At 35.8% G+C, this 18,777-nt stretch overlaps 1 protein-coding gene across 1 annotated transcript; it reads left to right on the top strand.

The window, feature by feature from the left end:
• Positions 1–1,032: 1,032 nt before the first annotated feature.
• NUDCD1 (NudC domain containing 1) lies at positions 1,033–17,559 on the top strand (the record flags this gene model as incomplete). Its single annotated transcript, XM_010131582.1, is given in 8 exon segments — positions 1,033–1,060; positions 1,560–1,762; positions 3,700–3,883; positions 4,950–5,135; positions 7,952–8,159; positions 10,878–11,022; positions 12,344–12,469; positions 17,400–17,559. Coding segments are annotated over 8 exon segments (1,240 nt in total), but the record flags the coding sequence as incomplete, so codon positions are not given.
• Between the last annotated feature and the right edge of the window lie 1,218 nt (positions 17,560–18,777).

The following is an 18,777-nucleotide window of genomic DNA, read 5'->3' as shown; positions in this document are numbered from 1 at the left end:
TTATTTGAAAGATTATACACATGTGACGTGATGTTGCTGAATCTCCAGTCTGCATCTTCTGCTATTCTGTAAGAATACTTTTTTTGTGTTTGCTTTTCTTACTGCAGCCCGATCTCCTTTGTAAATAACTGATCAAGCTGTATAGCTGATAAAGCATGTCCTGATCATTTTTTAAATTGTGATGCCAAGTCTTTTAAAATCATAAAGATTTGGTCAGTTTGTGTTGGTTTTGTTTTTTTTTTTTTTTTTTTTTGCCTAACAAGCCTCTTGGATACTCAGAGATTACTTGAACTCCCAAAAGGGAGGTAAATCAAAGTCCTAAGCAGGCAGCAGCGATGCTGATGTTCTGCAAGCCAAGTAATGAGCAGAGTTACAAAGCCTTATTCAGCAAAGAGTGGGAGAGCTGTGTGTGAGAGTGAAAGCACCAGATAAAGAGTAATGCCTAGAAGAGATCCTGGAAGACATGCCTTTGTGCTTAATGACAATAGTTGCAAAACCAATTTACAGCATGAAAGCAGTTTCTTCTGTAAGGAATTAGCAGGAAATGAAGAAGGCAACACAGAACTAAAGCAGTACTTCTGAGAACAATTACTAGGAATATAGATTAAATTGGTAATAAAACATTAATTTTGCACTATTATTTATTCAGACTGATTTGTGTAAAGTTTATACAGCAGGAAATACTGGGTTTTTCTTTTTTGTTTTGTTTTCCTAAAATTTAAAAAACTATGCCTACCATTAAAAATCTGTATGTCTTTATTGTTAATAAACTGGATAATTATATTACCTGTGCACTTTGTTCATTATAGTGACTCTGTTTATTCATGCTAAAAAACTACCCATGCATGCAGTGTGGCTTAGAAGATAGGATTGCAATGTGCCACTGATACAGTATGCTAAAGGAATTTAATTCTGATGCATAGGATAATCATAGTGTGATGGAAAAGTCATTTGCAAATATGATAAGAATTAGTACAGTTTTTTTTTTTGCTAGCTAATCACAGTCATTACTTCTCTAACTTACTGAATAAAATGACCAATCTAGGAAAGCTGAGAAATTATTTATCAGCTTGAATATACCAGTTTTGTGAGAGAATAGGATAAAATTCTTATTAATTTAGAAGTGAGTTTTTATGAACTGGTCTGATGCAATTCTTTCATTTCTATTTAAGTCTCCGTATTTTTACTGGGACTAGAATTATTTGTGGAAAGTGATTAATTATATGGAAATGCTACGGGAAAAGAAGTGAAAAGGCTCTTTTACTGCAAAATTTAATTAGTGCTCTAAAATGGAAGAAAAAAAATTGAGTGCTGAAATATCAATTATAGACACTCATGTTTTCAGTCAATAGGAACCACTCAAGTGATGAAGTTCCACCACCATTTCTACATATGGGAGTGATGCTTGCTACCCACTTTTTTCCAAATATGCTTGACTGCACAAAGAAAATGGTGAATTGCTACCGACATTTGTTATATATGTTAATACAAATTATTTGTTATAATTTGTCTGTAAATACTTACTGAAACTGATAAATATTTCATAAAGTCACAGTGCATGACTGTTTGCTTATAGGACACTGCTCTACAAAAACCAAGAGAAGTTTTCAGGCTACCTACAGACTTGACAGCTTATGATAATCGTCTTTGTGCCTCAATACACTTCTCATCTTCCACATGGGTTACCCTTTCTGATGGTACAGGAAGACTGTATTTAATTAAATCAGGCAAGCGTGGAAACAGTGCATCTGAAAAGTGGGAGGTAAGTCTGGCAATAGCAATTACTACCAAGTAATTCTTATTCTTGCATTTCTTATGAGAATTACATCTATGTAATGTTGTGAAGAATTAAGCTTTAAATCACATCTCTATGAGTTGTGATAGAAGATTGTGTTCAGGTATAAAAGTAACTGATCTTTATACTAAGGACTAAATTAATGATTTCTTTATGCACAAAATATCTAAAATTGAAGTGTTCGAAAGGGAACTTTGACTGAAGAAGAATCTAAGTAAAAATGACAAAGTGCTTGTATAGCTGATCTTTTTCTAAAAACCCTTTCCCCTCTTCCTGTCTGTCCATTATTTCCTCCCCACACCCACCCATCTTTTATTCTTCGCTATTTCAAACTGACCTGTGCAATAATACATATTTTCTTTAAGAAGACTGAAATTGTTGTCAACTAAGCTAGAAGCTACTTCTGTTTTTGAACTAGGAAATTTCCACTTTGTGTGATGTTTGTATATGCAGATGTAATTGTGCTTGAAATATCCACATTTAAGTTGCCCCATCTTAAAAACACATCCACAGAGACTAGAATAAAACTGAAACAGAACTGCTGATTAAGAAGCTTTGGTGAGTAACCCTGAGGGTTACCTGCAGAGTAGGTCTAATGTAAGCAATATTATTTCCACCTCTCTTTTAGGGAAAATCTTCATCCTGTGCGTGCAGCTCTGGAAAATTATTGTGCTTAATATTTTTACTTAATCAGTTCTAACTGAAGTATCTTTTTCTTGTGAATAAATTCTTTGCATAATTTATTCTTGAGAGTCTTGATAAGGAGCATATTTTTTGTATCCACATCGAAGTGATCTTACTGTACTAGTAACGGTATGGTTTTCCTACTTAGGCACCTCAAATATAATGAAGTTGCATCCCTACCTGAGCTACTATGAGTCTCTTGTTCTGTGGTTAGTTCCTTGTTATTCATAAAGACGAATCTGGTATAAATCATCCACATTTTGCATCTGTTCTCTTTATTAGAGAGCAGTTTCGTGAGCAACGAAGAAGGTTTTAGTATTGGCAAGAACTCAGATATATGTCCTGAAGTGGAGTATTTCAGCGTGATCGATTAGCTCCTTCTCCTGTGTCTTTTGGGAGTTCAGTGTCTAGGAAATTGGTCCTCCTTTTGGTGCTTGGTAATAAATAGCAACTAGTTTTTGTTCTGCTCTGTGAGAGGATGCTGATATATAAATAAGTTACACTGAAGCCGTCAGTGTGACAAAATCACAAGATTTATATGTTGAGGTTCTGTCACAATTTAATTAACTTTTTTGAGTATTTAGGGTGTGCAGTTTTTTTAGTGATGTTAATATCCCAACTTCATAAATCCTCAAACCTTACCAGGTTTCAGTAACAACGACTGGTTTGAGCCTGTACTCATTCAGCCACTGCAGCTTGAACCCCTTACCATTTATTCTTTTGTTTTCCTGTGTTAATGTTCCAGTAAATAAAGAATGTTTCATTTCTTCTACAAAGATTTTCAGGATGGTGGAGCATCCAGGGAAGTAGTGAGAGCCTCTCTGAAATGCCTGCATTTTCATCTTGAGTGTGAGACTATTTCTCCCAGTTGATAAGATGGGTTTGTGGAACTTGTTCTGTTATCAGTTGTTGTACCTCTACTTACTGTAGTAGTAAGCAGCCATAATGCAGATGGTTTTGTGGATCTTCGTGCTTTCTTTAATGGACCCTTATAATGATTTTATAATATAAACGATAATAATTTAAAGCATTTCAGAACAGTAGCTTAATGGTGGCTCCTCCGAGGAAGGAGGAACCAGAAATGTATGACATTGGCAGAGAGGTTTGCGGGAAGCAAACTTCAACGGATTTGATGTTCACTGATCATTCACTGCTTTCTGAGAAAGATCAAGACTTCTGGTTTCAACTGATTGACTTTTTCTTACAATTTTGTCTTCCAGATTGTGTTTAATGAAGAACTAGGTAGTCCATTTATTATAGCACACAGTGTTTCATTTGTAAAATCTGGTATACGTTCAGTTGCTGTGCTGCTGCTTAGGGTAGAAAAAGATGAATTGGACACAAAAGGAAGTGGATTTCATGTTACCTTGGAATGGGTTACAATTGCAGAGATAAGCAAAGAGGGTAAGTGTTTCACATTTATATTGCTGCTGAGTAATGTTTTTTAAAAAAAGAAAGCTTTTATTCTTTGTCTTTGAAGTTAAATGTTCCTCAGATTCTGGTATTTCATTTCCCCAAAACTTCAGCTTGGATTTTGCACAGGTAACCTTTTCTTACATTTTGAGATAACGTTGTTGACTGTAGACCTAAATTTTGACAAACATTTGGAAGATGAGAAGTAGTGAAGTTTTATATGCATGTGGTTACAGTAATTAGAAAACCAGACAGAACTTTACTTTGTGATGCTATGAAATTAAATTCCTGTTTAGCTTGATCTTGTAGAATTGATGTTATACAGAGCTATTTCTAACTAATCTCTGTTGTACTTTTCAATGTTGTACAGCTGATACAGGGGTTTGGTTATATTTAGGGTTTTTGGGGTTTTTTCTCCAATTAGTATTGTGGGATTGGAAACAGTAGGAGGTAACTATAAGAAGTAAATGCTGCATATTCTAGATATTTGTAAAATAAGACAGTATGAAGTTATTCCGTTGATTTTAGACCAACACATTAAAACATTAGAGTATTCCTACTAATTAATGTATTATCCTCATAAAGATTAATCTATCTGTTGAGTATGACTGTATATACTTAAATTAAATATCGTGATTTCCATAAAGGATACAAGACCCAATGCTCAGTGTCTAAATTAAAGATGTGTGTCTAGTTGGCCAAAGTGATCACACCTACCATTACTGTATAACCAAAGAATAAAAAAGGGAAGTGTGAAAATAAATCTGAATGGAAGCAGTGGTTATGTCTGTTCGCATTTTGTGTGGTACTTCAGAGGGCTGTGGCAGAGGTATAGCCTTTCAAATTCTGTTGCTTTCTGTGAATCGCTAGGCTAGCTGTGATCAAAGGGCAATGTTAAGTTAATTTTAGGGTCTACATACCTAACAAACTCATTAGAACACAGAAGAGAAATTTATTTTTAAACTACAGTACGGTTGCTTAGGATTTTTAAGTGTAATAATTTGTCTTCCAGAAAAATATTAAAATTTTAGCAGTAATTTTTTTTTAAATTTTCTAGGTGATCAGAGATATGAAATCTTTAAAAGAAGAGTTTTACAAGGAAAATCAGTCCCCCATTATGCGGCAATAGAGCCAAGTGGGGATGGTCTGATGATTGTTTCGTACAAACCATTCAAATTTATGCAAGATGAAGACAACAAGTTAGAAGAAAATGATGAGGCAGAAGCAACAAATGAAAAGAAAGGTAAGATTTATCTGGCAGATTATGATAGGCTCCTCTCTCTTTTGGCTTAGGAAATAGCTTGTCAGTTTAACATCTGTTTGGAAACTCTAGTGATAAATGCTTAATACCTGTATTCCAGACTTTTTGTTTGATTGGCTTTTTTTTTTCACCCTGGGAAGTTGTATTTTGCATAAACCTATATGAAAAGCTTTTTTGGATAGGAGACACATCAAGAATTTTGCTATCCTAAAGAAAAGCATATTTTGTAAACATACGTAACATAGTTATTTGCTAACAGTTGGGTTGTGAAGGTTAACACCTGAAGTGCTTAAGTACTCAAAGTAAGAAGCCTGTCTTCCTAGATAAGAGAGGACAGTGTGGCATCCATTGACTCCCCTGAATAGCTGTTCATCAGAAAGCTCCCTGATCTGTAGTTTACTCCTGCCTTTCTAAACAAAAACCAAAAAAAATGAAAGAATGAGAATCTTGTAAAAGATTATCTTTTCTCCAGTGGGAATGCAGTTCAGAAAAAAAAAAAAAAAACTTCCAAAAAAGGCATCCACGCTTTTTTCTTTAAGATCAAAACAAAAGTATGTAAAAACTTTATTAATGAAGTTTTGTCTTGCATATTACAGAAGTCAGTGATATTCATGTTTATGTAGTTATATTGTATTATTTCAGATTTGGTTTTTTGCTCGTGAATGAGGCACTGGTTGGTGAACCGATCCTAAGTGAATGATACTAGCACAATATTTGTCACTGGTGCAAAAATCTGTTTGGAAAGATTTATTTTTGCCCAAGGGGAAATGCAGTTAAAAAAAAAAAAAAAAAAAACTTCCACAAAAGGCATCCACGCTTTTTTCTTTAAGATCAAAACAAAAGTATGTAAAAACTTTATTAATGAAGTTTTGTCTTGCATATTACAGAAGTCAGTGATATTCATGTTTATGTAGTTATATTGTATTATTTCAGATTTGGTTTTTTGCTCGTGAATGAGGCACTGGTTGGTGAACCGATCCTAAGTGAATGATACTAGCACAATATTTGTCACTGGTGCAAAAATCTGTTTGGGAAGCAATACAGAAAGATCAATTTTCTGTAATGTTACACATAATAACTGTGGCATTGTACATGTGATTGTATTAAGAATAGTCTTTGCCTGTAAATCTTGAGGCAAGGGAGTTCTTTCGTGCGTTGGGCACCATAATGCCATGTCAATGCAGTTGTCACCTGAATTAGCTAGTTCAATGCTTTAAGGATTTTGAGACCTTCTGGAGTTGTATACTGGCTGTGATTAAAGAAACACAGTAAAGTCAAGAGCACTCTCAGGCTCTTAGCATAGCTCATTTCATGCATATATGTGCACAGTGCAGCAGTACCTTCAGAAAACTTCTCATGGCACAAAAATCTAATGGTAGAGAAAGTACTGAAACCTGAACTGGTTTAGAGGGAAGTCTAATACCTCTTTTAAGAGACAATTTGTCTTTTGCTAAACCTAAGGTAGGCTGTAATTTTAATTGCATGATTATGTAAAATTGCAAACATAATGGATACTGTATGGATACCAGGTAATGAAACAACACGTGCTAGCAATAGAGCTCTGTTTTTTTTATAGGACTTTACAGCAATAGGTAAAGAAATATTAAGGTGGTTACATGCTACAGGGGTATTTTGGTTTTTAATTTGTTCTTTCATGCTCTGTATGTTTTGGGCATTATGAGAATGCCATCTTGAAGATGGGGGTGAGGGGAAGTCTAAGCTACTTTTTTTGGTTCCACTCAGTTTTCTTATAAATGAAGACTTTTAATATCAGATACAATCTGCGTCAAAGTTTAGAATTTTGAAGGCTGTCATATGGCACGTGATGATAGTGTCTGGGAAGTATATTTGTAGCACCTATATATTTGCAGACAGGAACCTCATGGTAACAGGCAACAGTGTAAAATCTTGCCAGAGTCACAGTTTCTGACATGAAATTTAGATCGACAAAATCTCATACTGTGTATAATAACTCAAGAGCTTTCAAAGCATCAATTCATACATTACTTTTCCTCTAAACAGGAGGGTAATTTGTACAAGATTGCTCTTTAGAAAATGAATGCATCTGTATTTGTGTTTTCTGTGACCAGCTGTGCACTACCCAGTCATGCTATCATAGCCTTCCTTTTGTTTCTCTTAAAAGGCCATTTCTTTTAGCAGTTTGATAATCAAAATCGAATTAGGCAGATTCTAGACCCATGAGCAAAAGGAAGTCATGACCTCTGGGCAGGCAGTTTTATTTCATCTCCATCAGCTAATGAGGGCAGGTGAAGACTACTTGGTCTTCTAAAATAATTTCTCTTGAACAGGTCTATTCTGGCAAAGTAGGTAGAGAAAAGAATGTTTGCATCTCTAAATAGCGTATACTTCTGATCATGCAGTAGCTTGCACCTGATGTCTCTTCAGCCAAATTACTAATCATTAATTGTTCCAGAGTATTTAAGTCCGTTGTATTTAAGTACATTAAGTACATTTAAGTACATTGTCGTTACCATGTTGCTACAATAAATTTAGAGTAATAGTTAATAAATTTAGAGTAATAGTATAACTATCGGCGTATTTGAGTGTAGGCATGAATATAAATTGCTTTCCAGACAAGGGACACGAGTGAACATGATTGCTGAAAGAATGTTTCTCCATTTTATAATCAGAATATATTTTATGTAAATTGTCCAGAGTAGAAGTTAATTACCACTCTTCCACAAACTTCTATTTCATACCTTCCCAAACTGCGTGCTGTGGAATCCAGGACAGCGTTTTTAATCTATTTTGCATTTTCTGCACATTTCCAATTGTAGACCCTCTCTATTACTGGCAGCAGACTGAAGATGATGTGACAATAACAGTTCAAATTCCTCAAGACATGACTAAGGATGACATAAAAGTACGCTTTTCCCCTGATAACATATGTGTTACACTGAAAGACCAGCCTCCTTTGATGGAAGGAAAACTCTATTCATCTGTGGACCATGAAAGCTGCACATGGATAATTAGAGAGGACAAAAGGTGTTGTATTTTGTTTTCAGTTCCCCTATTGATAGGAGTCTATTTCTAAGTGTGTGCTGTATCTCTGACTGGTCCCTCTGGGACTGAACTCATTTAATGCTATACTCTGCATTCTTCCTCCTTACAAGAATCTGTCTTCTCTGCTGAAGATAATTCAGTGGCTTTTGCAATGCTGTCTCACTATACTGTTTCGTTGTTCACATATGGTACATGATGGATCTTCCAAAAAGTATGAGAAAAGCAACAAGGTGTCTCAGTAGCTAATACGTGTTTGGATATTTACTGCTTTTGCTCTTTCCCAGGATAAAGTAGTATTTCTTGAAACAAGCAGGTTTGGTTAAATGGTTGCTTAAAGAGTTATTTCCGTATATGGTATGAAAAAATAGAAGCAGCAATTAGATGATTCTGTGGAAATAGAAGAATTTCCTTTTAAATAAGATAAAAATTATTTTTTCTTACTGGGAAAGTTTTGCAATTACTCTGTGATAAAGGACATAAATCTAGCAAAAAGCCTGTCTTACTGAGCGTATTTGTCTTTTGTCCAAATCAAAACCAAATCCAAAGCATGACATTACATGAGCTACTGTGAAGAAAATTAACTCTACACCAGCCAAAGCCAGTACCTGAGTGCAACAAAAATACTTACATCCATTTATTAAATTTAAGAATCAGGAATTTTCTTTAGTTAAGAAAGACTCTGCCTTAAAGTTCCTAATGTATTAATGACAATTTTCCTCCTGGACGTGAGACGGGGGTGGGGAGAATGCATTAGTTGTGTCCATTTCCAGGGCGCTTTGAAATGTCTCTGTTTTTCTGCTTGGTCTCTTTATTTTCTAATACCAGTCATTAATATCCAATATAGTTCTGCTTTGAAGCACTATGGATTCTGACAAATATAAATACCAGATAACAGTATTTGCTACTGGCAAATACTGGCAAATCACAGCCCCTTTTGCATTTCTGTGAACTAAACTTAGTAATGAAAAACTTCAAGTTCTTAGTTTTTGACTTTTTTGCTTTTTGAGCTTTATGGGATTAGTAGTCACCCTGTAACTTGCTCTCAGCAAAAAATGTACAGGTCTTAAAAGAAATTCCCAGTAATCTCGTAGTGTAGAAGTGGTTCTTGCTGCACATTGGCAATAAAATTGTGCTGTGGTTACTGATATCTTGCCATTATAATAGTTTAAAAAATGAAGTGAAAAAAGATACAGTAGAGGTAATACTGACTTCTGGGTGCTTGGACGGGCTTGATGTCAATATTTTTCATTAATGCATTGTCTGAACTTCTATGTGAAGTCTACAGGTGTATATGTCTTATGAGATTTGGTTATAGTAAGAAAACTAGTGTGACATTTTCTGCCAGACATTCCCAGTTAACTTTTTTTAATTTCTTTTGGTAGTTTAGTTTTAGTTTTAGGTTGTCCTGTGAGAAGCAGGGAGTTGGACTCAGTGATCTTTATGGGTCCTTCTAAGTTGAGATATTCTATGATTTTCCTTTGGTTTCCCTCATGAAAAAACCTTGTGGGTTTTTTATTTTTGCCCTCAAAATGTTAACTGTTAAATACAGTTATTCTGCAAAAGAATTAGACTAGTATTTGTATATAGATTATAGTAATACTATATACTGTAACGTGACTTTTCAGTTGTTGATGGTTAGATATAATAGTGAAAAATAACTCAGATCAGTAACTTATTTTTTTTATTACTCAAATGAGCAATGTTGCATGAATATCAGCTTCTGTTTTAATGGGAAATAGTAGTTACATATTACAGTGTAGTAACTTGCACTCTATTCTTAATGTTGGTACTGTAATACCACCCTAAATCTGTTGATGAAAAGTCTTAAACTTGCAGCAAATATATTCCATAAAAGTATGTTATTTCTGTTACCAATGTAATTGCTTTAGAAACTGATAGGGAGTTTGCCAAATAGTTACTGCTACGATGCAGTACTTAGTGAATTAGAAGGTTTTTCTGTTCTGTCGGGTAAAAGACTGTCATTGTAGACCCTGCAAGTGTATCTAAAAAGTGGCTATAATAAAACTAACTCATTTTATTGCTGTATCCACGTGTGGGTCTAGTGTAGTAATTACATGGAATTACTGTGTTGGTACGTTGGGCTAAGTCTCTTGTTTTCTGTTTATTTAGTTATTTCTAATGGTTATACCACATTCTCTTACGTTTGGATGGTTTGAGTTTTTTTACAGGTTACAGAAATCATATCTCGCTAGATACACACTGTAGATAATCATCTGTTGTGGTATTTCTGAGTTCTATAAAATACAAATATTGTTGTCCTAGGTGTTACATAAAAGGTGCACACTTAATACCCCTATTAAGAAGTGCTTCTTAGGTGTTAAATGAACCTCTGTAGTAAATTCTGTCACTCTTTGAATAGATTTCTTTACAGGAGATCTCCTATGGTATTTAAAATATTTTAATATTACTGCTTCAGGGAATACTGCATGTACATTGAAAACTGTGAGGACGCTTACATGGATACACTTTGTTCTTAGTCTTTTAGACATCACATGTCCTTGGTCTGTTTTTCTTTAGAATATTTTCTGTTGGAATAGTTTATTTTAGAAATTGAATGCTAATAGCTTCTGTTATTTTCATTATTCAGTTTGGAGAGAAGTACTTAGAGCTTTTTGACTAGTCTGACAAACAGATGCAGTGTTTTCAGGTGCTACTCTTTGTATTCTATTTACATTTTAGTTTGGAAATTTCTCTAATTAAGAAAAGTGAGGGACCCCGGTGGCCAGAGCTAATAGTTGGTGACACAAGAGGGGAATTCATTATGGATGCTTCACAACACTCTGAAATAGCTGAAAGCCTGATGCATCTTACCTCTGAAGTTATGGTAAGGGGTTAAAGAGAAAATGTTTAAAATTCTTGGTACAGTTGTGTGTTGTCTATTCTTGACCTCCTAATTTGCACTTCATTGACATAGCTCATCAATTCACTTACTATTCAGACTCCTAACTACATTCATTTTTAACTGAAACTGTTAAACTAATGGCACTAGAGTTGTGACTGTACTTGGAACAGTAATATCCTCTTCGTGGGGCCTGAATTTAGCTTACGTGACAGCTCCTGCGCACCAAAACAGAAGTTCAACTGAAAATAAACTTTGTTCCCACCACTTAGGATGTGGCAGTTTGCTTTAAAGCAGTTGATTTAAGTAGTTTTGGGAGATGGCTGTTTCTTGTTTATCAGTAAGTTCGCAGCACTTTTATACTGTCTTCCTGGGGATCCTGTACTTGATTTATAGATTGTGAGTGCAAATGACATTTTTAAAAGGAAAATCTAGGAAAAAAAGCATGATTCATTAACTTCCTGGCATTATTGTTCTACAGGGAGTCTACCTAAAACAAAATGTAATGTCATGTTTAACTAGTGTTTGCTGGATGCTTCCCTTTTTGGTTTAATTATAAAATGACATCTAAAACTTGTGAAGTGTGACTCACTATGGGTCTTGATACATTACTTTTGGTTTATTACTTTTCTGGATAAGGTTGAAAAGTGTTACTCAAATTTTGTTTAGTGCTGTAAATTGATTTCTTTCCTCTCTCTGTCTCTCAGTATTTGTGGGCAAGATATTCCAGTACAACTTTTGACCATAGACTTATTGGGAACTTCAAATTTCTTTTCTTTTGTAACTCACACTGAGCTTAAAGTGGTGGTTGTTTTTTTTTATTTCACAATTTTTCAGCTTGTGAGATGTGAAAAAATAACGTGTTGTTTAGAGTGCATTGGAAAATATGCGTAACAACTCACAAAGTGGTCAATTTTTTTAATAGCATTTCCAATGGCAATCTGAAAGAAGCTTACACCGATGTACAGTTACTAAACCTGCTTAGATCTTCAGGATTGTATACTTTTCCTACTTACAGGAGGGAATTTATTGTCCATGTTTTAGTGGCTTATGTACCTTTTGTTAAACGGAAATGGATTTTGTTGTACCTACTACTCATGCTATCCTCCACAACAGAAATGTTTCTATTCATTTTGAGTAAGTAGATAATAGTTTGATCTTTAAGTGTGTAATGGAGAATATGCAAGTGATTCTTCCTGCAATATTGAACTTTTACTTGTTATGAAAAGGGATTTTTTATATACGTGTGTATATATAGATACACAGTGGCTCAGATTTTCAGCATAGTTCATTGTCTTTATTTCAGAATCCGAACCCCGAAAAGGAAAACCCACCTTGTAATGCTCAAGAATTAGAAGAATGTGATGCTTTTCTTGAAGATAGTGCAAGCTTGTGCAGATTTGATGGCGATACCTTGAAAGTCACTCATGTAGTAAGTGCTGCAAATTATCACAGAAATATTTTTAAACACTTACTATGATATGCAAGTTGAATTCTATTATCAGAATAAACCTGTGCAAAGTCTTGAAACCATATAAATTTCTTAAATAATGTGAAATCACAGTAGCAACAGAAATTATCCACTGTTAAGGGTCGAGGGACCAAGGTAATAACTCCTCGAACTCCTTAACAAATCCCCTTTGTCTCGCTAGAGACAGGAGAGGTTTAAGGGGGGAAAAAAAAAGAAATTCACACCTCGGTTTGCATTTGGGAAAACTGAAACAAACTTTTAATAAACAATAAAACCACACAACTATGCACTACTATATATATATATAGGCACAAACTGAGAAAAAGGAAAAAAAATGAAGAGAGGACTTAGATAACCAGAGTTCTGTCGCAGTCGTGTTCAAGGTCAGTGCTCGTGGGAGTGAAGGCCTTTGCAGCTGCTTTCCAGGTGAAGAAAGCAAGGTTCTTTCCACGCCGAGACGGGGCGGGGCGGGGCGGAGAAACCCTGCGAGCAGCCAACTTAATAGCAGGGAAGCTCTTGGCACGACAGGGAGTTTGAATATTCTCACCCGGTTCAGACGGGCCAGGACTCACGGCAATGGCAGTTCAGAGTCTGTAGGCCTCAGGCGATCTGGGGGTGTAGGCCCCAGGCCTCTGGCCGAGCTCGGCAGCCAGCAGTCTGGTGGGAGTCCTCCCCTCGTGAGGTCCGGGAGACCGAGAGAGAGAACACTCCCCGGGCTGCTGCTTTTAAAGGCTCCCGACGTAACGTTACGTTCGCCTGACCCCCTTAACCAATTAAATGCAGAATCATCGTACTACATGGAATAATTCTGTTTGTCCATTACCCGAAACAAGGAAGTTTTAGCTCAAACCAGGACATCCACCAATACATGTCCTTCGATGTCATTTTAATGTAAAAACAAGGCTCCTTTTATTCTGAATATAAAAATATTTCCACAAACAAACTATTTCAAAAAGTCAAGGTAAGTCAGAGTATAAGAAAGGGGTCTTTTTCAGTGGCATAAAATTATTCTAGATTCTTTAGCTTGCATTTTTCTCAGTAACTTCTTGGATAGCCCAGTAGAAAGTTGACCTTTTTGACTAAGGAGCTGGAGCATAGATCACTTCATGATTCTTGTTTGTCAATCACACTGAACGTAACAGATTGTAAGCAAAACGCTTCACTAGGAGGCTTGATCTGCGTTGTAAGCAACCTTGACTAACAGGAAGTTAGGACTTTATCTGGTCCGTTGGCTAAAGCAAGAAACAAAATAATCATAAGGAAGTGTCACAGATTAAGTTGTTGCCTTGAGGTTTTGGGAGGTTGGGTTTTTTTTCAAGATGTCTCTACTCAGCTTGCAGTAAACATTGGTCTTGCACCTTTTCACTACTTTGTGTCACACAAAGTGCATACAGTACGAATGTTTTTTACAAATAATGTCATAGTTACAGAGTCAGATTTTGAATCGGTTCATAATTTTCTATTTCCTCAGAAAAGCCCTAGAAGAAGTCTTAAGTCTATGTCTTACAGATCTTGAGTTGTTATTATTTTAAAAAAACAAATCTCTATCTTTTTTTCTTTGGCAGTACAGACGCTTGTGTCCAAGTGTGTGTATGTATACATACATATATGTATGTATCTGTATATGATGTATCTGCTGCCAAAGAAAAAATATTTTAAAAGCTGGCATGCTCTAACAAGAGAGTAATCTGTTTTGTGAATATAGTGTGATAAGTAACATTTGTCAGAAGATAAAATTTGTAACTGGTAGGAGGGTGTTTTATAGCAGCTCGGTTCAGATGGATTTTAGCTGTTCAGTGATGCATGGTAAGAGAACAAGAGACAGCAGGCATCAGTAGAAACAGGAGGTTCAAACTGGATGGAAGGAAAAACTTTTACACCATGGTTGTTGCATGGATTGGGTTGCCTAGTAAGGTTGTGCAGCCTCTGTATTTGAGGTGTTCAAGACAAGACAGCATAAAGTTCTGAATAACTTAGTCTACTGCTTCTTGCACTGAAGGGTACGAAGTTTGCGCCTCAGAGACATTTCACAGACCAGGAGAAACATGATATCGTAGGACCAAGAAAGGTAGATCTGACGTATACTTTCTAGCAGGCAGCAAGACATTGTGGAGCACGTATGAACTCCAGGGTGTTTGTAGAGAGCTCTTAAAAATGGGTGGCGTTAAAGTAATCCAAAGGCTATAGTATGCACGTATAACCTGCTCTAGCTGACACTGCTTTGAGCAGGGAGGATTGGGCTAGATTACCTCTGGAAGTTCCTTCCAGCCTCAGCTGTGTGATCTTGTGTTTTTTCTCCTTGTGCAAGCACATGAGAACATGAATATATCACTAGATGTTTTCACCATACAGGAATATATTTTCACTTTGATTTAGTTCTTTCAAATTCTTTGGCATTTTTTATTAGCAGTTCAGGGCCCTATTGCTGAAGTGTGGCTGATACAGCTTTTCACCTTTGTGGTAAACAGTCACCAGTACTATAGAGTTATACATGTCCTTTTGCTCTTAAGTTGGAGGAAACTTTGTGAAATTTAGAATTTCACCGTTACAGTATTTAGAATCTTAGCAAGGTCAAGAGCAGGAAATATTTATACAGGAACATTTCCCTCTCTGAGTTATAATTTAAGAATATAAAACATTGATGTAATTATCTATTCGGTAAAGAGACTTGGTTCTATTTTTCTTGACATTTTCTAATGCATTTCAGTGGCAAAGGTTCAGCTGAAATAAATAGGCTTGACAGCCAGCAATCTTTGTCGGATATATTGCTGTACTGGCCTGTTCTTGCATCACGTTTGTCTCCTGTAGCTCAAATGGAGTTACTCAGTTTCTCCTGTAGAGAAATATTTCCTTTATTAATACCAGTTAGGTTAATGGTGGTCTGAACTCTGGTGTGTTGTGTTTCCAAGCCATCAACAACTAGAGGTGCACGATGGACAACATTTTTAGCTATGGAGGGGAGGGGCTCTGTCAGGTGAAGTATGGGCTACCTAAAACCACTACCTTGTTTTTGGAACCGCTTGCAAGTAGCATGTACAACATAAAGTTTGCCTTCTGTGTTACGTAGGTTGATATGTATGTATGTTACCATATGCTTGACTTCTGTATTATGAATCCTATTAAAAAGAGTTGCAGACACATGTATGACAAAATGCACAGAAATTAGAAGTTGAAAAAATGCTGAAAGACGCCTGAAGTACCAGGTGTGCTTGGAGTGAAGAAACACAGGCATCCCATACTTAGGAAAAGTATGGGAAGGAAAGAGACTTAAGGAAAGAGACGCTGCTTGGTTTTGTATCTGAGTATTCCCAGTGATTTGTGTAACAAGGAGAAAATAGGAAATTTGAAGAAGTTTTAGGAACCAGGACTTCGTACTCTGTATGTTCTTCAGCACATTGCGCCAACATAACACCTGCCTCCCATTTTCTGCTTTATTCTCCTTAATGTACCTTATTAGTGGAGCTCTTGACATTATCTTTATTAGTGTTTATTTGTCTCTTAGTTGCTTGAAAATTAGTAACCCTCATTTCATGATTGCATCTGGCCCTAATGGAGACTGAGGATTATTTCACCTCTTCTGTAGTTCTAATACAACTGAAGAATTTGTATGCCTGTTGAATGGAGTAGTAATGGAAGGCTATTTTGAAGTTGAGCCATTAGACTTGAACTTAATCAGCAGAAATAATTATATTAGTTCTGCCATAGACTATAACCTCAAGTAAACAATTTTCTGGATCTCACAAGCTGTTCTTTCTGTCCACTGGATCTTATCCATCCTGTGACATCTGTAAAATGATAGGATAAAAGGCTTGCAGTTCATAGTTACTGCCGCAATACACATAATAAAGAGTGCTGTGAACTTTTGAGTTCAGTAATTTGACCTCAAATCAAAATTTGAGGCTGTTTGAGAACAATTAGTCAACAAAAATCAGCATCTGAAATTGAGGAGTAATAATATCATACTGTGTATTAGGATGTAATCCTGCATGTTGCCATTGTAGACATAGCTTCTGGATGTGAAAAATAGTTCAAATGTAATATGAATAATAAATGTTCATCATTTGTACATCAAAAGTAGATCAGCTTTGAGTACAAATGGGAATACCTGAGCATTCTTTCTTGACAGATCTCAAGGGAACAGGTTGTTCTTACGTCTTTGAGCACTTGCTACATATGCAAGTATTGCACATAATGCTATGTTAAAAGTATTGCTATTAACTTCCTTTAGAAGGCTTTACTTAGAAACGCAAAATATATGTTGTTTTATTGTTTATTCTTACTAATGTTTATTCAGGTAGCAGATATACCTGCCTTGTCTTTGTGTAATTGGTTATTTCTGGTGAGTACAAGTGGCTATTGAGCATTTTGGCTGATTTAGACATATGTAATGAGGAGTATGCTAATCTGAAATGTAGTAATTATATGACTATGGGTAAATAAAAAATTGACATTTCATAATTTTGGTATTCTAACTAATCCTAGTTCTACTGCTTACCAACTTTTACTGCAGAGGGGTCGTATTTCCTTCCCTGTTGGCACTGCAGAAAATGAGAAGTGGTTACTTAAAATCCTTTTCTAATGTTGAAAGTTGTAGGTTAGATCATCTATCATAGAAGATCATTTCTTCACAAAGCACATGCCCATTTGCTTGTGTAGTGAACATAATGTGTCCCTAAATATTATCCCAACAAACTTAATTGCACCTGCTAGACATGTGTTAGCTACCTGTAGTGTATTGCACTGTTCATTACCAGGTTGCTGCATAATGTATTCAAACATTTTGTCAACTAACAAAGGAAGCTGTTTCTCATCTGACTTTGGTAGTATGTGTGAGAGTATCTGCTATTTATGCTTTGAATCAATATTTTATATTTCTTTGTTTTGTTTTCAGATTCATCTTGGAAGCAACCAGTATCTTTTCTCGGTTGTTGTGGATCCCAAAGAAATGCCATGCTTCTGCCTGAGGCATGATGTTGATGCTCTTCTCTGGCAGCCCCACTCTGACCAACCAGAGAACATGTGGGAACACATTGCAACTTTCAATGCTTTAGGTAGGAAATTAACTTGTGGGTCACACTCCTCTGAGGCTTTTCTGCCTGAATACTTTTAGTATGGCTTCTGTTGATAGCTCACATAAATTTGAATTGAAAGGTACCATATTTCTGTGATGGCAGCACGGTAGCTTAATTATAGAAATATTAGAATGCAAGAAACAAAATATTTGTGCCTTGGGATGAAAATGAACCTTTTAAGACCATATACAGGCTGGAAGCACAGTTCTGCACGGTAAAAAGGAGAACTCCTTGGAGAAGGAAACTTGAGTTAAAGACTTTAAAAGTACAATCACCACCTTCACACTCACACAGAAATCATCAGGGAAATGGCTGTGGTTCATTGATGACATTTCTAGGAGGTATATATATGCTTATAGTGAGATATTTTAGTAAGTGACCTTTAGATTTTTCCTATCTCATTGTCCCAGGTGACAAGTCTTGATGTGATTGTTCACCGTTTCTTCTGTTGTAAAAGCTAGGAACATCAAATGATTCTGGTACATAGCAGGTTCAAAAGAAGCTAAACAAAATATTTCACATATGTGTACTTGAGCTGTGGAACCGTCTGCTGCAAAGCTTTGTGGCTATGGAAAGTTTTCACAATTTGGAGAAAAAAAAAAAGAAAAAAAATCATGACAGGAAGAGTAACTCAAGAGTGTAACTGAGCCAGTTCTGGCCCAAGAAGCCCCTAACTCTTCTGAAATTACAGACTGCTACAAATGTAGAAAATGTGATTGAGAAGAATCATTAGTTACTGCTGTATTCTTGCAGTCAGGACTAAGAATTTGGTTTTACCCACTGTTGGAAGCAGAATTCTAAACCTCATAAGCAGAAAGTGCTTTGAAAAATAGGGATGTAAGAGTAAGAATTGCCATATCAGATCAAATGGGATGGTCCATGTAGAGCAGTATTGTACCTGTCAAACAAGAAACAGATAAATCAATTTTCATGAAGATTAATCTGGTCCAGAATTTACTTCTGCCATGACAACTATAGTCTTCGTGTTCTCTAGACCGTTCCTTCAGTAATGCCATGAGTGTGACAAATTATTCCCTCCCCTGAATATATTTGTTTGATCTCACCACTCTCAGTCTGGGTACAAAATGAAAGGGAAGATGTTTTACAGAGCTCACAGACATGAGTGTAACACGTAATCTGTTTTGCTTTGAGTTTTTGCAATTAATTTAGTCTTATAATATTATTATAATTATTATT

The sequence above is a fragment of the Buceros rhinoceros genome, unplaced genomic scaffold, assembly GCF_000710305.1.
Source record: "Buceros rhinoceros silvestris isolate BGI_N320 unplaced genomic scaffold, ASM71030v1 scaffold19262, whole genome shotgun sequence".
In the NCBI taxonomy this organism is placed as follows: Eukaryota; Metazoa; Chordata; class Aves; order Bucerotiformes; family Bucerotidae; genus Buceros; species Buceros rhinoceros.
This window is presented reverse-complemented; position numbering and strand designations above follow the sequence as displayed.